Source organism: Rhopilema esculentum, chromosome 11 (genome assembly GCF_057945365.1).
Source record: "Rhopilema esculentum isolate cy_ngs chromosome 11, ASM5794536v1, whole genome shotgun sequence".
Lineage (NCBI taxonomy): Eukaryota > Metazoa > Cnidaria > Scyphozoa > Rhizostomeae > Rhizostomatidae > Rhopilema > Rhopilema esculentum.
The window spans coordinates 3,365,370-3,390,554 of NC_142825.1; the positions used below are offsets into that span (position 1 = coordinate 3,365,370).

Consider the following 25,185-nt stretch of genomic DNA (forward strand, 5'->3'; position numbering starts at 1 on the left):
GAGGATTCTACATACTCTGGGACGGGCTGTGCCATATTTTGGGGTACCTTCTTGGGGTTTCGGTAGAAACAAACATGGTCATTAATTTTGGGTCATAAATTTTGGGTTAGAAACAAACATGGTCATAAATTTTGGGATTGATTTTGGCATGTTGTTGGATTTTTGCAAATTTGATATAGAAGTCATGATGGTGATACTCTTGGAACTCAGCCTTGTACCTCTGTCACCAATACTTCACTCCATTTAGATACTCAAAGACTGACCACTTCAGAAACACTTAGCACATGCGTTTTAACGGAAGTGACAGATCTAATATCACGTGACTCGTTACTTGTTACATCATTCGTTACAAAGGGTATGCATTTCATAATGGCACACCCCGTCCTCTGCCTATAAAAGTTACCCCTCTCCCCCGAAAAGATGAATGTTTAGTTTTTTTCTGCAAGTTTATTGCTGGTGCTTGTTAAAAGCAGCTTCCCTCCTCGATCACTAGCCAGGAGGAACTAAGGCAGCCAAGCAAAGAAGAAACTTTTCTTTCTCAACATAAGAACTATTTCTGTTCTTATTCTACAATCTTTGCTAATATTAGATATCAACATAAAATATCTGCGAATTCATTCAATGTGCAAACTATCCTAGTACCAGGTACAATCAGAATGGATTATGTTAGAACTGGTAAAATTAGTTCTTCATACAAAGTGTTGTACCATCCCCCAGGCTCAACATTGAAACATCAACTCGCTTGTCGTTCCTGATTTTGTAATTCAGCTCAGAGATTGACTTGGTGCTCTCGTCAAATGAAGTCTTTTCCTCGAGTACCTTTCCGCTCCATAGTGTGTTGTCGATGGCTATTATACCTCCCTGCCTTATTAATACCAAAGCTCTCTCATAGTACCTTCCGTAATTCGCCTTGTCAGCATCGATGAAAACAAAGTCAAATGTTCCTTCCTGTCCCTCTTCTATCAGAGCATCGAGGGTCTCAATTGCAGGTCTGATGTTTATCTTTATTTTTGACACGCAATCTTCCGTCCAGAATGTTTTTCCAATATTAATGAAATCTTCTGACACATCACAAGCTACCACTTCTCCATCGTCAGGGAGCGCAAGTGCAACGCTACAGGCATTGTATCCAGTGAATGTCCCGACCTCTATACATCTGAAAATGCAAAAGCAGGTATTATGAGCAATACGCTTCCCAAAGCGTGTTGTGCCCGTCAATCGAGCTGGAAATTTCTACATTGACGTAATAGTCAAAGTAACGGAATAAAGCTTCAGTGAGTTGATACCTGATAAACCTTTATTTATCCAATTATCTTTTAGCTGTAATAGGATGTTAAACTTTCGCTCAAAGCTAAAGTTAGTAGCAAACTCAATACATCCATAGCAATTGTCAGAAACCTAGAGCTTGTTATTAAAAACATAAAAATTTTATGCTGCTTGAAGGTGAACTGACACGCAAAACTATTTTTGATATAATGCAAAAAAACGATGCATGGAATCTTAATTTCAAGTTTTCGGTTAATTATTATTGTCCGTTTTAACGCAATTCCGCTCTAAATGTCATGAAATTATCGTCGAGTAGTCGACCATTGTCGGCATTTCATGTTACCCAGTGCGTGTGACGTCACAATCACCATGTTTTTTATTCCTTGAAGGCAAATCAAGACAGTTCAGTTCATCTTGTTCAGTTACTATTCGAGGAGATCTATGTAGCCTGTGATCCAAGATATATAAAAATTCAAGGCTACTGAAATGTACGAAGGAAATGTGCTGGCTGGTACTGCGTTATGATAGGAGGGAATTCAAGTTTGGAAGGAATAGGCTTTTTTCGCTGCTCGAAGAAATTCTCATTTCTGAAGTTAATCATGCGGACAAATGTTCGAGTTTTTCATTTTATCATGAATCTATCCAAAATCATTTATCATCAATTAACAACACTTCATCTCAGTTTAGCTTAAATTTAAAGCTACATGTCGACATTCTCTCAAAAGTCATTTCTACCCTTACAATTTAGAATGTCATATTTGCATTCATTGTGTTGTGACATGAACAGCTTACTGTGAGCTTCTTTTTCATCATTGAGATTTTCCTGTTAAAGCTTGAGCATCTTGCGCAATCAAATTTAAACAACTTGCAATTAAATTAATGTTCATTTAACACAAAATACGATTCAAAACCGAATAAAATCAATAAAGATATTCTTCCCTGTTGCTACAGGGCTTTTAAACTAATTAGTTAAAAAATATGCTTACTATGGAACTATGCCAATGGCAAATTTGCTTATTTTGTGGGTTTGCCTCCCCCTACCCCCACCCCTACCTGAAAAATAGATTTCTGCCTTTGAACATACATAAAGTGTTTTTGGCTTTTGCTATGCATCACTAGAAGTGCTCTATCCGACACAGGCCCCTTTAAAATGAAAACTGAAGTGAATTGAATTGCATGATTTGATTGGCGGGAAAGGAGGGCATTGGAAACGAGGCTATTCTTTTACAAGGCTGTTGTCCGAAAAGTCACGACGGATATTGATTGGAAGTAATTTCACACGTGCAATATTGATTGGAAGTAAGTTGATATAAACAGTTGTTTTTTTAAAACTACTATTGTTCATTTTACTGGTTGTCTGTTTACTGCAGCAAGCTTGAGCTATGACACTATGTTGATTTCCTTATTTGCAACAAAAACTAGCAAGTTTGTTAACACTAAGTCCTTAAATCTTTCAACAATCCATAAAATTTTTCTGCAAGCATAAATCCTTACCTGACTTGAATGCTCTTTGGTTTTATAGACTAAAGAGCAAAGTTATATTATACTAAAGGCATATTATAACTTCTTGTGTGTTTTTAAAGCAAAGGTAGCAGACAAAAGTTATATCATAGCAACAAGACCCTATTTCAAATAGGTAATATTCTTGCAAGTAAAGTGTCTTTGAACCATCCAGCTAATCCCCTTTAATAGCACTAAGGTATTTGAAACAATAAAAATGATGTTGAAACATACAATATATGGGGGCAAAAATGTGGAATGACCTACCAGTAGAAATTAGAAATTCTCCTTCAAAATATTCTTTTAAAAACAATCTTGAAATATTTTTACAAAACAACATAGCAGTCAATGATGGTTTTTAAACTTAGTCTATAAATAGATGATATTTTTCTGTGGATGACTGATAGCAACTTACAGATGATTCTTTTTACTTTTAGAACTAAAAAATTAAGCAGAACGCATCTAATTTACTAGGGGGTGCTTTCTCCTCAATTAATTTATAAACTACTGAGAAAGTTTCCTCCTTTAAATAATTCCCTGTTTACAATACTAGCTTGTTACACCTCTACTCTGTATTTGTTATGTTACGTTTATATTATTTAGCTTCCTTTTACATTGTTTATACTTTTAATCTTGGATTATTTCTAATTTGCAACAAGTGTATGTATCCAGTGGAATTTAAAATAAACTGAACTGAACTGAACTGAATATAAGTAAGACTACAGGCAGCTCCCTCCAACAGCACTGTAACACCAGTTCAAAATAAGAATGACAGAAGGCTTCAATCTTATCCAGAAAGGTAGAATGTGGAAGTATGTCACTCTAGGTACTATTAAGGAAAGCTGCATGCTTTCTGTTTGCAATTTTTAAAAGCTAAGTAGGTCATAAACTATTTTTTAAAGTGCTATAGGTTACCTCACAAGAACCAATAAGTTCTGTTTATATTTTTAAAATTATTTTTCACTGTTCTGTTTAGTGACTTGCTGGTTAAAGAAAATTTTTAATTTGAATACATTCAAACACGTTAAAGTTGAAACATAACATTTGGTTGATCCAACCCCACCAAAATATTTTTTATTCTAAGGGGCTATTATTCAAGAAAGGCAGAGGGATTTCTTAGGATGATAAAGGCATGGTTTCAGAATTCTGTGAATCCTAGTGTTATAGTACCTCTTCCTTTAATGGAAGTCACAAATACCTTTTTCAAAAAAGTACTCCATTTTAACCAGCCTATAATATGTTTAAATAAGAAATGGTTTTTCAGTCAATGGCCATCAGTTCTGCCCCTTGCCTTTTTCCTTGCCAGTTGCTTCAAATTAGCATGTTTCAAACAACCAATAACACTACATAATTAAATTATGAATTATTTTAGATCTACATTGAGACTGAACAAGAAAATTGGCTAACAAAAATTAGAGGAGGGGCCAAAAATATGATAGAATACGGTAAACAGGAGTGGCTATGCATTCGTGACAATTCTAATTTACGAACCCACCGGTGCTTGGAATAGCATGGAATAATGGGATTTCATCATTGGAGGATGATTTTGTCATCCGCAATCTAATTGGTCAGCACTTGCATTCTACCAGAATTTCGTTCCAGTGAATATGCCACGATTGTAAACATTAATGCGACAAAAGAAAATTATTTAGATAAAAGGACATTTTTCATGCAAAATAGATGAAAACATCGAATCAGTAGAAATCTTTAGCTTTTCTCGGAAACATGCACAGGAACAGGTACAAGAAACAGTACTTTGAAATCTGACCGGTGCTCAAGCACCCTTTGCGCCCCCTGGATCCGCCACTGAAGCAGGACACATTATAACAGATGCATTATAACAGATAACGTATTCTGCCAGTGAATGTTGCAAAATTAAGGTGTCTCTGTCTATGTTTACCGCATCTATTTTGGCGAAATTTTAAGAGAAACAAGATTTTTGGCAGCAAATATATTTATTATTAAATGCTTGATCAGTAGCGGAGAAGTAATAGAGTATATAATGAAATGGTTTGACGAGGTTTTCTTTCCATATGTTGTCGAAAGTTGGTTACCTTAAAAGCTCTAAAAATATTTTTCGTGAGGCCTATCCATATATTACAATATATACGTCCTATGATGTGCTTCTGTTATGCAATGATTAAATTATTAAATGCAATACAATCAATACAAAATACCTCTTAGCTCCCATTGACTTCAAAAGAAGTCTTAGAAACTGTGCCTCCAGCGGATCTATGATCATTTCGATCTGGCTTCCAGTCTTCACTTGAGTCTCCTCGCGAAGATCTCTAAGGAACGATGGCTCTCTTAACGAATGATCAGATATATATTTCATCAATGGATCCTCTTTATTCATGTTCGATTTCAAAACTCGGCTTTTATTCTTATTTTTGATTGAACCAAAATAATACCCAACGCCTAGAGAAACGACAGCCACCCCCGTTGTGACCAACAGCGATGGTGCAGTTATTTTTAGTAGATCCGCCATTTTGACTCAAGGCTGAAACAGTTATAGCACAGAATAGTGGATGTGGTTCAGTTCCAGGCCCCGCAAAAGTTCGTATGGAAATGTATTTACTCTAAGGTCCTCAATAGAAGGGGGAAGCTTATTAATTTTCTAATTTTTTCTGACCCCACCGGAGCTTATAATAGACTACACCCAGCAATCACATGCTAAGAAGTCATAGGGTGTCCATAACAATTTTCTACATATGTTTTTAGTCACACAGAGCCTTTTTTAACATACTAACTAGGGGGCAATTGCCCTTGCAGCCCCAATTACTTTCCATTGTACAACAGACTGGTGTCCTCCTCTTTTTATAAAAACAAAGGGTTGCCCCTGCAGCTATTTTCCCTTAGAATAGGCTATGGCTTCACGACATCCCCTTACGTTATTCACGGCATCACATACCAAAGAACATTCCCTTCAGCTTCAACACAGTTTTTTGGTGAAAACCTTTTGAACACCCTTCAAAGATTTTTACTAATTTGTGCAGAAGAACTTTTGCGTTCTTGACGCTTTTACACAACATTGTGTTTCACCAATATTTTTCAACGGCAAGGATATATTCACAAAAGTTTCAAAATCAGTAAGCTGCAAAAATCCCATGTCCTCTTAAAATTTCTACAAAAAACCTTTTTGAATCATCAGTGAAAAACCTTTCAATGGCAAAATTTTTACCCAAAATATTTAAAGAAAAACCATCAATTACAAAAGCTAGTTTTTCAAACATCGTTGAAAATCAATTCTGCAAAAATCAATTTCGCAAAATTTAGGGGAAAAGGTCTCCTTAGTAAATACTTCTTCAGCAAAAAAGTATTTTGAAGAAATGTGGCGCAAAATATATTGCGCAAAAATGTCTGGTGCAAAAAATACCTTGTTTATACGTTATGACACGAGTCGTAATTTGAATGAATTGTTCAAATGCATTGTTGCGGTGATGAAAAAGGAAATACAGGATACCTCAATAAAATAAAACAGTTCTTGGTAAAGATTTCCAAATATATTTATTAAACGTTTTTCAACAAATTTACAATCGAAATAAGATTATCATTGCGCAGTTAAGTTATTTATTATTTGGGTAAGATAAAAGAACGACTGCCTAAAACGCCTTTTTTCAATAGGACATTTGCCGGTGACTAAGTCTCATCCTAATACAGAGGCTCGCTATGTTTTTATATGTACAAAATCTTTCTTAAATAACAGAAAGGCTAATAAAGCTTTCGGTGGGTAAGGCAAAACTTAGGCCTGTTATGGGCCTATATCATATTCCTGCTTAGATTTTATAACACGCGCTAAATCCAAGCAGCTTTCGACGAAGGGCAGAGGGTAAAGCAAATCATAAATAGTAGAAGTAAACCTACTTATTATTTTGACCCTCAATTAGTATAAATTTGAGAATGGGTCTTGTTTAGCAAAAGCTTCTTTCTATTGCTCACTGCAGGATTATGACAGAAGTTTGCAGAGGCTGGCGTGCGCAAACAACGCTGCTTTAATACTGGGCATGAAATCTTTCCGTCTGAATTTTGATGGCATGAACTAAAACATCTCAAACGAAGAAAAGAAGTCAAAAAGATTGACGATAACCTTAAGAACTAAATTTAGACGAACAGCCAGGTTTTATCTGTGCTTAATTAATAATATATGTAAATAATTTGCAACCGAGAATTTCAACAAAATTTGGAAGCTTTGTAATTCGAAGTTAAAGACCTCAGGGTGCATATAAAAGGGAATAAAACTTCCCCTGGTAAGAGAAGAATGCTTGACACACAGCAATGTACCTGCGACCGACCTATAATACAATCAGTTGAATTGAGGGAAATGTGAGAGGTGATTCTACTACTCAATATTTGATTAATTAGAGGTATTTAGGTAGAAAAGAGCCGTTACTGCAGTGCTGCTCAACAACGGTATGCGAGTAAACTGGCAACTTATATCAGCTCGAAACGATCAGCTCAGCCCATCGCCTCGAAGTGTATAGATCTTCATGCTCTTGTTTCTTTAATGTTGGAAGAATTAACCCCGTATTTCAATTTTTCTTAAAATATCAAATGATAAATATTAGTATGGACAGCAACTAAATACTACGATATAATAAAGCAAACCAGAACAGGTCACCAAAAATATCATTTTTGAACTATTAATACCCAGGGATGTCGAAAGCATTTCAAAGTTGGACGGGCAAAGATAGAAAGGGGGACTATGCTAAGAAAAGGGGCATTTTCATAAAAGTTCTAACGATAAAAAAAGCAATTTTTCAAAAAGTTGGGAGGCAAGGGTCTCTGGTGTTTCCCGGCTAGGATGTCTCTGCGAACAGTGATTGTGATACAGGAGGTGTCATTCTAGCAATATGGAGGAGAGGGGGGGGGGGGGGGTAAAATTTTTCATGACGAATTCTGGAGATGCCTGGCTATTTCAAAATTCTTTTATTTTCTAACAATTATACATTGGTGGAAATGCTACTCGTGAACATCGAAGTCTAACACAAATAATTTAGTCTCCTCTGTACCATTGCGACTCCCAACAGCACATACTAATTTCTTGTCATTGCATTTCACTCTCCACACAACTCCCCCACTGCCCCCACTATCAAGTTTTACCAAGTCCCGAACGAATTCCCCTGTTTTCAAGTCCCATAACTTAACTGATCCGTCATCAGAACTGGTTATAACAAATTTACTGTTGAATTGCAACGAAGTGACTGCACTTTGATGCTTGTTAGGCCCTGCCAAAGTATGCAGACATTGTCCAGTAACAATATCCCAAATTTTCACTGTGGAATCAGCATTGCCCGACACTAGTATATTATTACGCAGTACCATCCCACTAGTTAGTGATTGGTGCCCAAGCAAAGTGTGCCGCAACTGTCCGGTTTCACCATCCCAAACACGGATTGATGTGTCTAGTGAACCGCTAACAATATGTGACCCATCAAACTGCAGTGAGTATACTCTGTTGGAGTGCCCGGATAGCGTATGAAGACAGGTTTCTGTAGTAGGATCCCAAACTTTCACTAAGAAGTCGTAGGCACCGCTGACAACCCTTTCACCATCATATTGAACGCTGAGAAAAAAAAATTAATTGTAGCTGCTAAAACGTTATAGTGCATACACACAACACAAAATTGTGTCGACAAATGATATAAATATATATTTTGATATTTGATATTTACATTTATATATATTTTTATGTATTCAAAAACTCATAATTGTAAAATGTTTAAACGATAGTATATGAAATCAACACTTTCGTAAGACGTTTTGCTTTCGCTTCATCAGTAATCTACTGGTCTAATTATAAATATAATCTAATTATCTTATGCCTGTTTCTTCTGTTAAAACATGGGTTTGACTGTAGTGCTTTGAAAACTTATAGCTTACAAACCTTGGTATGAGGAGAATAGGCTTTAAATCTGATTCTAAATTTTCCATAACATGAAAACGACTAGGTATCTTTTACTGCCAAGGGTGCTATCTCAAGGGCTGAAAAAATCAAATTAAACTTGGGAAAATTGTGTAAGAAGCTTAATTTGAAGAATGAAGCTTCAGACCCTTGAAGATTGAACACTGCTCTTAAGGTAGGATGATTCCCTACAAAAAAGTCTTTCAACAAAAACACCCAGTTTGATTCTGAAATGCTTCAGTCAAGACCACCAATACAATTCTTCAACTTTCAGTATCAAAAATCAAAGTTAATTGCATCTTTCGGGCAAAACAACAAACACATACCATCTAACAGCAGCACCATGTCCAACTAGAACATGTAGGCACTGACCCTGCTGAATATCCCAAACTCTGAGAGTACCATCTCGAGATCCACTGACCACTTTGTCCCCATGAAGGGCTAAGCATCGAACAGTTGAGGTGTGACCATACAAAACATGGGTGCATTCTCCTGTCTCTGCATTCCAAACACGAAGAGTCCTGTCTGTTGATCCACTAACAACAATGTCGTCTTTAAGTTGAGATGACCACACTCCACCTTAATGTTAAATTGATTAGGGTAAACATTCTTTCTAATTTATTAAAAACCAAAGACAAAAAGGTTGCTTTTTTCCAGATTCATTGCATAGTAGTAATAACTAGTTGTTTTGTGCCTTTATGGTTAAAAAACTTTACAAAACTTTCAGTCGTAGCTAATGTCACCAAATTTTAGGGCACTTGCTGCACAAATCGAGACTAGAGTGATCATAAACTTGAATAATAGAAAAGCATACTGGGCAAAAACAATTTTAATAATAACACAAATGGCTCTGCTTTGGTGCTACTTCAAGATTTAAAATTGTGCCAAGATGGCACAGTTGTTAGAGGCGCAGATTACAGACTCAAGGGTCTGTGGTTTGAGTCCCTTGCATGACCAAACTTTCACCCAGAGTGGGAAGAGTTGCCAGCTCCCCATAATTCCAGGCGTGGAAATCACAAGGTGTGGTCACATCAAGAGGAAGGACCAGGACACTACTCAATAAGCGTAGGTTTCTCAGTGTCCTAAACACTACTTTCAGATGCTGGGTGGAAATAAAAATGCAAATAGGTTTAAAATTTGTAATCTGCTATATTACTGTTAAAATATAAACTTCTACTTCCATTTTGATTAATGTACAGATACGTTCTAAAAGGAAACTTATCGTCAGTTTCTGGAAAATATAGAAATATATACGATTTGTATGGTTTTAGCTTTCTTAATCAAAACATATCTAGGGACATGAAGGCCTAAGTAAAATAGCCATACAAAATTACTGATATTATCCAGCACTTATATAACAAAAGAAATTCTGGCAAAGCAAGTTTCAGGGTTAGTTATAACATTTTATAACACTTTTTTTAAAAAACTAACTCACCAGTATGTCCAACCAGTGTTCGAATAATGTTTCCAGTAATTGCCGACCAAACTTTTAAAGTATTGTCATCTGATCCACTCACAATTCTCTTTCCATCAAATTGCAAACAGGTAATGACATGATCATCGTGGCCTTTGAGGTGTTTTGGTGTCCGCACTGGCTTGCATCGCCAATTCATTTCAACTTTGTACTGCTTCAAAAACATCTTCTTGTGGGGCACTTCTAGGCAAGGTTTCCCATCTTCTTTTGAACTTTCTGTAGCTAAAGGTCTATTTATCCAATCTTCTGCTTCAATATACACATCGTATTCTCTACATTTTTCTCTCCATAATCTAAAAGTTAGTAAAAGTTATTATTCAAAAAATAGGGAAGTAAAGCAAACCAGAGCTTCAAATTTCATCAAAAAATCCAAATATATAATTTATCATAGCAAGTTGTATAATAGCAAGTTTTGTCATATCATGCCTTTGCTCCATAAAGAACACAGTGGATATAACACATCACAAGCAAACAAATTACAAATAATACAGCAAAATAATCATATTCATTTCTGAAATTTTTGCAATAGACTTGCTTGATTACAGGGGTAAATGTTTATTCTAATCATCTAGAACAAAACCTTTCATGAGAAATTTCATGCGCTGGATCTGGAAAATGAAAACGAGTTTGTCAAATGAATACATACATATTGTCTTCGGCTAATATTCTCCAGTATCTACAAGTTTGTGCAGCTCGACAAAGATCTTTTGGCTCTAGAAATGACAGAACATACAAAGCAAGCTCTTTTGGTAAAAGTGAGATAAAGTCCCTTTGAAATAATGGCTCAATTTTTGCCATGAGATGTCTAACAAGGGACATGTCACACAGCTCCACAAGCGCATTTAAGGCTGATGTCCTCTCTTCATTATTCCAGCCCTGAAAGTCATTCAACCACTGAGTCAAAGAGATGGGTGGTCCAGCTACTTTTGAGGGAAGACGTTTCCGTACAGATTCAGATGGAACAGCACAGGAAGGTAGTGGATACGTCATGTAAATTCCATCTGAAGATTTTTCAAAGTTAGATTTTGTTTCTTGCATCAAGTTCAAGCCACGCTGTTTCTTTTCAGTTGAAGGTAATACACTTTTACTATGATTTGTCCATGCTTTCCTTTTTAATTTACCCTTAGTTGAAGAAGGCGATGGGTTTGGAGATGACCTTAATGCCATCTTTGTAGGTATGATAATTTCGGAGACTTGTTTTCGTGTTGAACTTGTACGGCAAATCAGTCTTGGAACCAAAGACTCAAACAGCACACTTGATATACCAGGAACATTTTTCAAATCTTCAACAGCAGAAAATTTGCCTCCTATGCTGTTACGGAATTCTGAAATTGTCTGTGCCTTTGCTTTGCCTATTCCAGGTAGCAATTCCCATTCTTCTTGGGAGGCATTATTGATGTCAATAATTTCATCTTCATCCAACATTATGTACTTTTCACTCTGTAAAATACAAGATAAAAAAATCAAAATCAATTTAAGGTTTTCCATAAGTGTCATGTTAAAAGAACTATAAGTATTGTGTCATTCAACTTGCATAATTCAAGAAAATAAAGTTTCAGATCAAATAAGGCATAACAGAACAAAAGTTTAAGGACAAATGATAAAGATATAATTTGTTTTATGAAGGGGCCTGGGCACTTTATAAATACCCTATTACCCCCCTTATAGGCACACCTCATTCAAAGGCGCATATGGCCTCATTTAAAGGCACATATGTTACATCCAGATATAGACACAGTGTGCTTTTAAGTGGCTCTTAATCTGTCAATTTTTGCTACATTAAAAAAAAATTTGCAAATTCTGATCGATTCAATTTCAATGAAGATTTTAATGATGATGATGATGACAGTAGGCATAATGATAATCAAGAAATAGAAAGCAAGTAAAAAGATAGGGACAAAATATATATGATTGTTAGATTTTATTTTATTGAATCATAGTATTTGTGAACATTAATTTCTTGCTGCTGATATTTTTGTAGTCATTAGTTTCAACTGTTCAAATATTACTCATGAGATTTTATTGTTTAAAACTTTATTTTATTTATAGGTGCATGTGCGGGTACCTTAATTATTTTCTCCTACCCTGAAAATGACAAAATTGTGAATTTCCATTTATAAGTGCATTGCTTTTAAGCAGGATAATAGGGTAACTACCAGTGGTATCTTCTAAAAATATATCACATGATATTCTCAGTAGAACAGTTTACATTTGTTCCATAGCTAAAGTAATGGAACATTTCCATAGAAAAGGCTGCTGCATCTAAGTTGTAGAGCCTGCAAAACATTCATGGCCTGAGAATCATGGTTATCAAGGATTGAATGGGCCTAATCCAGATCAAATATTAATTGTTCATGTCCTTGGAAATTTTTTATCTTTTTGTAAACAATCAAAAGCCTTTTTGACCATTTAAAAATTAACCATTTCAAAGACACTGAACTCAGACATTTTCATTGCCTTTACTGTGGTGCTCATCGTTGAACTGCACCGAAAGGCTTCAAGCATATTGAACAAATTCATAAAGTTCTGTGTGAGCAGTTTAGCCTTTGACCAAATATGATAAGAACAAATATATATATAAATATATTTTAAATTTTGACAGCCTATTCCTAAAAATTTAAAAGCTCTTTTTGAGGAAAAAGAGATGAAGTATTCCAGATAGCTATGAGGATCAATTTAAAAAAATATTTTGTATTTTCTTCTACCAGGCATCTAGAGTTGTTCTGAGAAGCTATTCTTATCAAGCAGTGTCCTGGTCCTTCCTTTCAATGTGACCACATTTTTTCATTCCTGTGCCTTGAATTGCACACAGATGATGACTTACCTTCCTCTGGGTGAAAATTTGGTCATGTCAGGAACTCGAACCCCAGACCTGTGGATCTTTAGTTCGCACCCCTACTACTGCGCCATCTTTGCATGTACAACATTTGCCTAGCAGAACACTAAACTATTTTCAATAAATTTATGGCAGGCTTTGAGGTTATTTGCTAAACAAAATTAAGAAACTTAACAAGATTCTTTTACTTGTGGTTTTATCTGTGATTTTATAACAAACATAGTTTAGAGAAAAGTTGTTTGAATGTGATAAAGAACAGGCAAAATAATCCGAAAAATATAAAATGTAATTTCATGGATTATTTGGAAAGAAAACTACATTTTAAAAAGAATCTATCCAGTAAATACCCAATGCAAAGGCATGACACGGTTTACTATGGTGTTATTGAGATGTCAAAACGTAAATTGATACTGTTTGGCACGTGCTGAGCTAACCAATGGGGCTTCAAGAAATTAGAGAAATAAAAAATTCTAAACAATAAGAAAACTGTTTGTAATTTTAATTTTGCGAAGTATTCGACCTTACACAATAAGGAACCAGTCGTTGGAAACAGGTCCTCTTCCAGCTTTAAGTAAACTTGTTGCTTGGTAGGGATTGCCTGATGTCATACTCCTTAGGTCGATAAGTGATGGAGAAATGAACAAATCTTTTGAACTTATATTGGAAATAAATCTTTCTTATTATTTTCTTACCACTTTTACTGCTAGGACGGAATTATGATAAACATTCCTTATACCTAAAATTTGAACTTATATATTTGAGAAGCATGACCTTGACGGTTAAGGATCGAGGCACGGCCTAACCGCTGTACAAGCAGGCACTACCAAACCAATATCGGAGTTATTATGCGACAAATTAGCAACTAAAATTATAACGATATATTACCTCTTGGTTCCGAATACTCTGCAAGTGGATAAGAAAGTTGGTAAACAGAAAAGCAGGTCGTGAAATTTGGCTATACGGCGCCAACAGTTCCACCAAACAGTACACCATAAGCGATTTATAAACAAGCATGCTCCCATGATGCAAAGCGGCAATTTTGGGGTGCCAGGAGTTCCACGAGACCGCAGTGACGCTATCGCTTATTGTGGGTGTCACTTTAGACAGACGTCAAATAATTTCCAACGAAATGATGATAATATTAAATTGCACCCTTATAATTGCTTGCCATGCCTTTTCGAATAAGATGTGATTACGAAGCCTGCAGATTTCGGTATGTGGGTAGGGGTCACTTTTGGGAATACACTATAGAACTTCCTACAAAATTATATATGTATGTATGTATTATTCGGTGGTAGGGAGTATTTTCAGTGATAGGAAAGTGTCCAGAAAAGTTGTTAACCTTTCTCCAGACAAAAACATCCCAGAAGGCAAACCTTCCTCACAAAACAATATAAAATGGGCGTGGCTTGGGCGTATCCTTGGAGCTTCTATTGTTTTTCGTGGACCTTATTGCCATAATGGTCCCCTTAGGGGTGTTGGTTTAACAGGAAAAGAGCCGACGGGAAAAAGTATGATACAGGAATTTGTTACTGTTATTAGTTACAGACCGGTCCTTGATAATAGACATATATGCCATCTTTCTTTTGGAAAATTTTTTGTTTTGTTTTGTTTTTTGTTTTGACTATGTTTTGGAAAAACCTCTCTTTTATCTTATGCTTGAAGGGGTTGGTATTAGATGTTGATTTTGCTGCTGATTGAAGACAATTCCATATTCTAGGCCCTAGGTAGAATAGGCACGTTTATCCAGTATTTTCCGAAATGGCACGTCTAGTGTAAATTTTGGTCTTCGCGTAGCTCGGTCCTGGTTGTACTACATGGAGATTGCAGCCACATAGCTCGTTACTTCCAAATGCAGTTTATATCTTGATTGCTCTTTGTCCAGAGAAGTCGCTGTTACGAACCATTCTCTATTATCTTTGGAGGCTTTTTGAGGAAGAATGCTGTTATCCCAAACTTTTCTGCACTCTATGTTGGACTGAATAGAGAAACACGCCTCAGCACCTGCTAGCCTAATGACTATGTTGCCCCTGCCTCTACGCTACAGTTACAAATCATTTACAAAAGATAGGATGCCAGTACATCCGCACGCGGAATCATGATCAGGTATTGAACATGTGCTTAAAACCGTAGACTTGTCTGAAAGATATCTGATAACATTTCTTGAAAAAATGGATTTTAAGAGATCTTGCCGTCCTATTGTGCAATTTGATGATTTTGTAGGCTCCTTCTGTATGAGTAACTGTGCGTAGACATGGTAAAAAGGATAACCAATTTTCTTAAGAAAAAGTACAGTCTCTATTCCGGGACAAAAATTCTTTAAATTTGAAGAAAGATTGGAATACTTTAATTGCTTGTTGTAAATTTGAAATGGTCAAGTTTTTTTCCAAACAGCCGGTTTAATTTTCCATTAAGTTTTATAGAAGGTTCTTACATAAGGACATCAATCCTCCACAATTTCTGCACAAAGATTTTCAAAAATTGTACATGATTTTTGGCTTCAGTTAGTCATAATTTCTTTTTGATACGAAACTCCTGGTTATAACGTACAAAAAGCAAGATGACTATGAGTTGTTAGTTGAATAAAGTAGAATAGAAATAAAATAGCTCGCCACGGACAGGACGTTCAGAAAGTATTGTCCTTTATTATACCTAGAGCAGTTTTCACTATCAACGGCTAGTTGATGGCCCACAGAAAATGGACTATTATTCAAGAGAGAGACAGCACAAGAAATATGCACATATTACGCAATCAAAAGTCGGCAATATTTGTAATAGCCATAACGTTTATGTGAACGATTACGTAATATGTAAATTTGCTAAACAAAAATTGGTTAGCAAGTCCATTGACGGCAGTGTCGAGGGGGTGGAAATGATAATCTTCCATAATAATAATAATGATTGAAGATGGTAATTGCGATGATCACGATGATGATGATCAGGAAAGCATTCATGTTATCATAATTTATGGCGGAGATGACTCAACAAATGAAAGACTTTCATAGCCTGAAGTCATTTGTAATTAACTCTAATTATCATAACTATTACGAAAAACAATAAAAAAGGAAGTGTTCTTCATTCCTGGTTTTCTTCAATGAGCTGCTAATTTAAGTCACGAAGACATTTGGAGAAAAAAGGAATAAATTCTTTTTAAAGTTCATATATAAACTCAATCTATACAGTGATTATTGTGCCTATAAAATTTTTGAAATAAAGAAAATTTCGGACAACAAAGTTTTCGATCCTAAAGCCCTGGCAAAACGACTAAACATTTCACTCAACTTTTGTTTAGCCAAAAGTTTAGTGAAAAGTTTAGTCGTTTTGCCACCCTGTTTAGTGTTGTTTGGTCGTGTTGAGTGTAGTTGAGCAAAGTTTGATCCTGGTCAAAAATGTTTAGTGTTGTTTAGTGCTGTTTAGCAAATGTTTAGTCGTTTTGCCACCAATTAAACATTTGTTGCAATCGATATTTTTATCCACTGCTTGGTTGTGCATGCAACAAAATGAACCAAAAGCAAATTCCTATGCAAAATCCCCTACAACTCAACAGCGTCATAGACTGCTCGCAGTTTAAACAAGTTGAGTGAAGTTTAGTGGAAAGTTTAGTCACGTTTTGCCACCCTCAATAAACTTCGATCAATTTCACTAAACACAAGTTGAGTGAAATGTTTAGTGAAATGTTTAGTCGTTTTGCCAGGGCATAAGAACTGGTTTTGAAAGTTTTCGCGTCCGAAACTTTTCCGAAGTTTTGTGCGCTGAATGCTAACAACCCAAGAAATAAAATCTATTTGGCCCCCTTGCTCGGTCACCATGGCATCCCTGGGACTCTTTCGGCAAGTTCGCGAAAAGTAGTAGCCGAGTTCGTGCCTGTGTAGCCCCCGTCTCAGGGACGAGATGCTCTGCAACCCCTAGAAACAAAACATGGAAATCGGCGAAAGAAGCTCATAGCGTTCACACACGAAGGAATCTGGATACGATAAATGGCATCAATTATGATAAATGGCATGTAGATTAAATAAAGCCAATTTCATACACTACTTTGACATTCTCGTATCATAAGCTCTTAAGCAATGGTATTCACTAGAAACCAGGGGTTGCATGGCATTTAAGTTGGATATAGGCATCTTATTTATGGGGTTTCAAAGCCCAGAGGCATTCATTGGATGCGTATGTGTTTAATCATTATTTCAACACCACTCATTTATCCCCAGAGAGGTTATTTTGTCTACTCAATGACTGGAAACTTAACTTCAGGAAATGGTTGCTAGAGTTCTTTATTAGCAGTTTCTTATAAAAAATATGTGTATTCTTTTGAAAACACAGTTGAAAACAGTAACTTTACAATCCAATTGAACAGCCAAGATGCACAAATCGTTCCAAATTACAGTCTTAGACCAGCATCTGGTACATACATACACTGGGACGATAAATGGTATGAATGTAGTGAGAGACGAACAGTTGTCATTTTTGCAATTCCTAAAATCCAAACTCTTCATCTGCATCATCATTATCCTGCAAAGAGAATTTTAATTTACTTATGGATAAAATGTGTTTAAACTTAAAAATTCTTGAAATTTAAAGAATATTTACCATAAATAGACTAAACTGACAACTTTCAAGGACATTACCCCTGCAACTCGCCTCTTTCCACCTCCCTTTGATTTCCAGCCTCTCCTGTATAAATCCTACTTATACCCCGACCATATGATTTTGCTATTATATTGGGCTTTTTCACATAATCTTAAGTTTTCCTAAGTCTTACCTTTGTTTCTTTAACGTCGGCACCTTCTCCATATTGGATTGCATTATCGATTTCTGCAAGCAGCAGCGTGACAGATTCTTCATCCATGATGTCAAGGGGTAAAAAACTGACCAGACTGTAATCTTCAATCTAAGAAAGAGAAGGTAATCTCACCACTTTTATTAACACAAGATATCCAGGAAGGGAATTTGTCTGAGTATCACACACTGAATCACTGTATCTAAAGATGTGAAACCTGTGCATTAGCAATATGGTTTGCTGTGAAAGTTTGTAATAAGTGCACATGAAGTATAAAAGATGAAGAACTCTTAAGAATTAAGTAAGCTTTTCGATCAATTATTTTCTGAAATTGTTAAAGGAAGAAGTGAGGATCACAACAACTCACATAGATTCATTATCAAAAAAGAAATTTTTAAATCAGGTAAATTCAAAGCAAAAGCTAAGTTTTCAAAACTCACCAGTGTCCCAATAGCATGGTTAAGCTTTCTGTGTTTTGGGGTCATGGTAGATTTGAGTTCATCAAGAATCAGATCTACATCTGGATTCAAATACCTGGATTAAAGGAAAATAAAATAAAACCTAGAAATATTCGTTCTTGAGATTATTAAAAAGTTAGCCATTGTTGTGTCTTTCAACTTTCTTTATAATTTTCTTGATACTGATAGAAATCTGCAATTTTATAATTTTGACGATTGAAATAAAATTTGACGGGGAATCAAAGTTTTTTGCTGTCAAAGTTGACTAAGAACCTATCTAAACAACTTAGAAATGCCACTCTAAGTTATCATAATGAAGGCCTTGTACAATTTGATATTGCTAGACCTACAGTTATTGGATATTGACAAAATACTTGCTACGTCAAATAATTGCTTGCTGCTTTGTCAATTTTTTCAAACTTGTCGTCAAATTAAGGATGGTCCACCTAATTGTTGGCAAATGGGACCTGTACACCCCCCGTGACCACAACAACTAGCAACGAGCCTACAAGGAAAAGAATGTTAGCTCACTTTTGGAGTTCCCTCTTTGCATTTTTGTCCAGCAAATCAATTTTACTCATGATATTGACATGTGGCACCTCCAACTGGACCATTGCCGAGAGAGCAGACATAACACCAGAGAAAAACTTAGGACCGTCGATAATGAATTGAGAGTCAATGAGAAATATTCCACAAATTCTGAAATCCCAGTTCTGGAGAGTGTCAACCAACCGCCTCATTACTGGGATGTGTGTATATAACTCTATTTGACCTGGAAAAAAGTGTTGATTTGGTGAATTAAAGTATTTGTGTCTTGTTTGAGGACTTTTTTAAAACTGCAACTGTGAACATAAAGAATATAATAATCTTTTAATACCTGGGCAGTCAAACAAAATATAATCATCTTCAGCTTCACCAAGTTTTTCTTCCAACCAATCTAAATTCTCAACAAGATATCTGCAAAAAATAATATGTTATATAATGGTAGACAACAAAAATTCTACATTCTTGAATTCTCAAATTTATTTTTGAAATAATATGAGAAAGAATCATTATCAGTAGTATCGGGATAATAAGATACTAATCTGTTTGTTACAGAGGCTTGAATGATTAAAATGCTTCAGTAAATTCAAACAAAACTTAGTGCAGAAGGTTCACATTACCAGTATTTGAGACTGATTACATCTCAGGAATTCTTGGCATATAGCTTTTATCTCTTTCACGAGATAAAATTGAGATTGTTGAAGTATATTTTATTGAAAAGCAAAGAGGTTTGCATTTGAATCCAAGTTACAAAAGTGTAAAAACCTTATATTTTCACACCGTTATATTTGGATCCATGTCTCAAAAGGAGCTTTTGATACTGACATTGAAAACAAGAAAAATACCTTTTACAAAAATTTGGTCACTTTTGAAGAAACTGGGGGTTACAAGGAAGTACCATGCTCCTCCACAAGTTTTCACAACTGCCCTTCCAGAAGGAGGAAGTGCTTTTCTTATTTTTTTTATTTTTACTGTCAGTGTTTTTTTGTCAGAACATCTTCGTGACTGGGGACTACATAAATACCCTTCCAAAAGTCAGGCCTTCGAAAATCATAAAAGCATCCTGTATTATCAAGAAATTAGAGGGATGCACAAGAAATTCATGGGCATCCAAATGTTGTGTTGCACTTAAGCCATCCTCTAAAAACTGAGCCATCCTCGCACAAAACCTAAGTGTGAGGATGGCTAAGTTGTTAGGATGCTGACTACAGACCCAAGGATCTGTGGTTCGAGTCCCTGGGGCATGACCAAATTTTGACTCTAAATGAGGAGAGTCGTCAGCTCTCTGTTATTCCAGGCGTAGTAATCACGAGGTGTGGTCACATCAAAAGGAAGGACCAGGACACTGCTCGATAAGCATAAGCTTCTCAATGTCCTAAAAACTACCTTTAAATACTAGGTAGAAACAAATACAAAAAAAGTGTGTTGCAAAATTTAGACCAAGATTAAGACATTTGATAAGTTAGAAGTTTCACTAAGAATACTTACTCCATACAGAACACTAACCCACCATTTGGCCCAAGCTTTAAATCCTCCGCTTCCATGACATCTTCAAGTTCAACAAGTTCTCTAACATCTATGATGTCAAACAGAAATATTATCTGCTCAGTAAGGCTCACAACAGATCACTCAGAAACTTTACAAGTTGCAATGTTCTTAACATTCCTAATAATCTGAAACAAATCTAACATTTAAAGATGAATCAAAATTAGAATTTAATCAACATAGTTGTTACAAGCAGTGGCGAAGCCAGAGGGCAGGCGGGTCAGGCTGAGCCTGACCAACAATTTCCAGTGATATGTTTTCCCATAATGAAAAAATAACTCTAAGAGAGAAAAATATTCCTTCTCTATGTCTCTCTCTATCATCTTCAGATATTCGCTAATCTCCGGTGGAGTGCTTTTATTTATGAAATTCGCCAGACCAACGTCATAGTTTTCACTCAATGGAGCTAGGTGATTGGCCACATGTTTCAAGTGGACGCATTGTTTCTGAATATTTCGCCATAACATCTTTTTGGTCAGGCTATTTCAGAATAACCTGACCAATTGCTAAGGAAACAATGAGTTTGAGGGTAATAATTCTTGCCACTGTCTTGAAAACAATCAAGTGTCTTACTTTATTGGCTAGGAATACAATCTTGTGCATTTGGCAGAAATAATACCTAAGTCAAAAATATAAATTTGGTCAGGCTCATTCGAAATGGCCTGACCTTGTTTTGGAATTCACTTCAATGCACATTTTGTCAAAAAGTTGTTATGGCTCGCAAATCTGAGGTGAAGCGTGGTTCAATTTTGTAATTTGCAAAGAGGGAAGTCAAGGCATGGAAGCATTTCCAGTGCAAGTTATTTTCGCTCATTTGACTGTGAAACCTTTTGGTGTTAGGCTGTCAATCGAGGAGAACGGGAGGATAGGTCCATGTTGCACTCAGAAGATGCAGAGTGAGGTATTGTAAGATGACTGCTACAGGAATGCCATGAACGACTGTGTTTTAATGGCCCTCAAAGAACCTCAGTCATGTGGAAAGGAACTTTGTTGATATATTTGCTAACTGTCAGGCTTATCAAGGTGAAATTTGCCCCTCAATCAAAGTGAATTGCATTAATTTTCTAACGGTGTTTGGACCTTCTTGATGGGCTTATCATGTTTAACGCAGAGCTAAATGTGTTGTTACACTGCAGTGTACTGAATTTTAAAATTCACAATAACATTTATTTTGTTGATTTAAGTTAATGTGTGGAAATAACTTAAACAGTGTGAATAGTAAGTTGTTGGCTAATGAATCATCACAAACAAAAGGTTTCTTTTGTGTACTCCTGTTGAGAGCCAGGGGGGGAAAGTAATGAAAATAAGAAAATTATTTCTGTGTGATTTTCTTGCTTTCATTCTAAAAAAAATTCAAAATTCCTTCTAAGCTAAATGACGAAATTGCTGTTCTAGCAAATAATCAGAAGTCAAGCATTCTGCAAATTCTACATACTTTTGGTTGACTTTTGACATTAAAATATGTTAATGGAATTTTCTACAGAGTTCTTTGACCATCGCTTACTGCTGGTAGCTCACAAAATGAACTAAATTTTTTGGAAAATTGTTCCTATTCCCTTGTTCCACCATGAATAATCTGTGAAAATTGTTCCACCATGAATAAATTTTGACAAATTAGAAGTAGGCGTTTTATTATTGGGCGTGGTAAAAAGGGCGTGGCATATTGTATTTGAGCCTGACCATCCCATTAAACCTGGCTTCGCCACTGGTTACAAGATTTGATTTTTGCAATGGGCAGCAAAATTTACACAAAACATCTTACTGGAAAAAACCATTAACAAAATCATTTTAAAAATTCACCTCCTAAAACTGGATAACTAAATTGCTCTGCTGCAGGGTCGAGGTTGATAACATACACTGCTCTACCCATATTCTCACAGTGCTCGACAATAGTTTTACAGTATGTGGACTAAAACAAAGAAAACAGACCATTCAATAAAAAATCTCACTGCACAGAACTCAGGTGAGTAAGAGCAAAATCTCAAGTATGCACTTTGATTACCATATATCCTCTAAAGAACGCTGTGGGGTTTATTGCAAACTCGAAATTTTGGGTGCCGCGTTCAATAGAGGGTGGCGTTTATCAGAGGGGGGCATCCAATAGAAAGTGAAAGTTTCTCAAATGAAAAAAGTGACAAGAAAAGTGCAATGAAAAAGATAAAAACAGACTTTAGACAGATTGTATGAAAAAATTTTTAAAGTTCACAAAAGATGTCTTTACGTTCTGGAAATGTCAAGGAATGTCAATACCCCGGTGTCTGTCCTCGTCTATGAAAAAATCTTCCATAGCTTTCGAAAAGTAGGCGCTTTTCAAGATGCGGCGTTCAATAGAGGGCGGCGTTTTTTCCAAATGGTTGGCTGCAGGTGTGGAGTTCAATAGAGGGCGGCGTCTATCAGAGGGTGGCGTTTATCAAACCAATGCAAGATTATGTCGTCCTTGAGGAAACTTAAATTCTTTGTTTGCCTTTTTCATAAGCAATTGGGAAACACCCACGCTGCACCCAGTCCTTGAAATGCCATACCCTTACCAAGTGTGCAGGGAAATTTTAGAAAAAATATCTGTCGGGTGTGTACTTGCCATACTCTGCATGCAGACTGAGTACCAGAGTGCAAAGTATTTTTTGTGCGCGTGGAATTATATTCTGTCACTAACGCTTGCGCCGGAACAAATTATGTTGCAAAATGACAGGTTAAAAGCTGCGGGATTTCATTTTTAAATAGCATTTTTAAATTTCGAGATTAGGCTAGGCGGGGAATTCACACAAAAGTCCATGTTCCAACTGCGCGGATTAATCTAAATTTACAACGCGTTCCCCGCGCAGACCCAAACTTTGCAGTCTGGACTAAGTATTGTATCAAAAAAGGCCTAATAAACAAAGAATCAACTGCTGCAGCCTACAGAGAAAACTGCGAGTGCACCAGTTGTGAGCACAAAGAAGAAGTTAATTACCTTCCCGCTTCCTGCAGGACCCATTACGAGCTGTCCGTACCTTGGCATCTCGATAAAATAGCAATCAAACCAACTGCATCTCTTTTCGTTCTGTCGCCATTTTGCACGTGAAATTAAGTATAACCTCGATTTCAAACAAGATTACTTGTGGAAAATGTTGTGAGTAAATCTTTCAATTTACAAAGATTCCGCATTCAATTATGATGATATCTTCAAATTGCCATCATTTTTGTACCTTGTTGAAAAAAATTGCTGATCTTCATATCTTGAATATCTTCACAGACTTTTTACCCAAACCTTATAGATTCTATAGTAAAGGATCAAATTGGGACCAATTTTTCTCTCTGGTGTACTGCCTGACAGTTACAATCAACCCGTCAAACTGGCCAGTTGCACATCTATAAATGCTTAATAGAGACATGCAATCCTCGCCAAAATTCTTGGTACAGCAATTTTGCATAACTTCAGTAGCATCCCACTCTCCCCCTTGAAACAACGCTGAATAACAACTGTTTCAAAGCTTTAAATTCATCCAGTGTAACTTTATCAGCTAGGGTAAGTAATTGGCTTTTCGATCAACACTGTTTTATGGGGGAGGGGGGTATTTCTGTATCTTACAGCTGGAAACCTTTATTTCATCAAAATCTTTCATTGGCCGCAGGGCTTTTGTCAAGGATTGTAGTTCCACAATCATAAAGAAACAATTTTGGCCCCAGGATTAATTTCCGTTGTTTGATTTTGACTGTGAAACTTGAGTAGCAACTTAGAACAGTTCAGTCCTTAACATCAAAGTTATAACAGCTCCATATCTACTAAGTATCGATAAACTAGATACATTATACTAGTAGTTATCAGTAATCTAAAAAAATTTCTGATATCAGAGCCCAGAATGGTGTTCAGGGTTTAGAAACCTTCCTTGGACAAAATGCGAGGTTTTAGTGTGGCTTGGTATTTTTCAGGGTTTTTGACCTTACATCCAGCAGGTTTTCCAGACTCTGGGTAGTATATGTGAATTACTCGCTTTCTAATCTGACATCGGCAGTTGAAAAGCTTGCTTACGACACAATCAGGGGCGTAGCTAGCGGGAGGGGGGGTGGTGGAGTGTAGGAGGGTGTGACCCCCAATTTTTCACGAGTTCAAACGAAAATTACTTACTTTGATAAGACGGTTAAAAATCCTTGTTTGGAGTATTCGATATCCTAAAACAACGGACAATGCCTAGACTTGAATTTAACATATTAAATGAGCATAAATTTCGCCACAATTTTCAGTACCCAAGCGCAATGTGCGTTTGTGATACTGGAATTGAGGATAATGAGCACTTCTTCTTGCACTGCCCTCTGTTTGCTCCTATGCGCAATGATTTCCTTGGCCAATACCTCTCAAAACTGGATTTAAACAAAATCGATTCAAAAGCCTTACTTAATTTGCTTCTTTACGGTAGCCCAAAATTTAATGAAACTGACAAACGAATGATTTTAGATGCATCCGTAGCATATATTAAAGCAACTAACAGAATTAACTGAAGTAAAAACTTGACCGTTAGCGAACTTTTATCTTTTTTGGTTTTGGTCAAAATAAGCTCTTTGTGAATCATGGCATCAACATAAATAATCCAATGTATAGCTTCCTTTATCAACTCACTTACTTTAGCCTATTTTATCTTCCAACGCCCTTAATCGCCAGCTCTATGCAAGCTCCTGCCAAATGAAATGGTGCCATAGTTCCCAAAGTGTTATTGCATTTAAAGTAATTGTTAAGTGCTGTTCATAGCAAGAACCAGATGACGTAATGTCTATTTCTGCTGTGAACGGCAAAAAATATTGTAATTTGTTTTTGTGTTTTAAACAGTTATATAGATAAAAAAATTTAAAAAAATGTTCACGAGTTTGTCAGAAAATCTTCAGTTGGTGCAAAAGATCCCAGGTTTTCGG

The 25,185-nt window shown here is 36.1% G+C and overlaps 3 protein-coding genes across 3 annotated transcripts; all 3 read right to left on the reverse strand.

Annotated features, from left to right (window-relative positions):
* Window positions 1-681: 681 nt before the first annotated feature.
* LOC135693118 (uncharacterized) lies at window positions 682-5,254 on the reverse strand. The gene is made up of 2 exons (XM_065211504.2): window positions 4,944-5,254; window positions 682-1,156 (listed from the first exon to the last, which is right to left on the reverse strand). Exons 1-2 carry the CDS (start codon window positions 5,252-5,254, stop codon window positions 682-684), a joined length of 786 nt encoding a protein of 261 aa, XP_065067576.2.
* A 993-nt stretch (window positions 5,255-6,247) lies between these two features.
* LOC135693114 (F-box/WD repeat-containing protein 7) lies at window positions 6,248-14,016 on the reverse strand. Its single transcript, XM_065211501.2, has 5 exons — window positions 13,864-14,016; window positions 10,789-11,582; window positions 10,104-10,435; window positions 8,995-9,247; window positions 6,248-8,329 (listed from the first exon to the last, which is right to left on the reverse strand). Exons 1-5 carry the CDS (start codon window positions 13,990-13,992, stop codon window positions 7,726-7,728), a joined length of 2,112 nt encoding a protein of 703 aa, XP_065067573.2. The 5' UTR covers window positions 13,993-14,016; the 3' UTR covers window positions 6,248-7,725.
* A 1,324-nt stretch (window positions 14,017-15,340) lies between these two features.
* Window positions 15,341-23,403, reverse strand: LOC135693117 (GPN-loop GTPase 3). The gene is made up of 8 exons (XM_065211503.2): window positions 23,252-23,403; window positions 22,102-22,210; window positions 20,245-20,332; window positions 19,091-19,170; window positions 18,745-18,985; window positions 18,196-18,289; window positions 17,738-17,866; window positions 15,341-17,487 (listed from the first exon to the last, which is right to left on the reverse strand). The coding sequence occupies exons 1-8, from the start codon at window positions 23,297-23,299 to the stop codon at window positions 17,452-17,454; spliced, it is 825 nt and encodes a 274-aa protein (XP_065067575.2). The 5' UTR covers window positions 23,300-23,403; the 3' UTR covers window positions 15,341-17,451.
* Window positions 23,404-25,185: the final 1,782 nt, after the last annotated feature.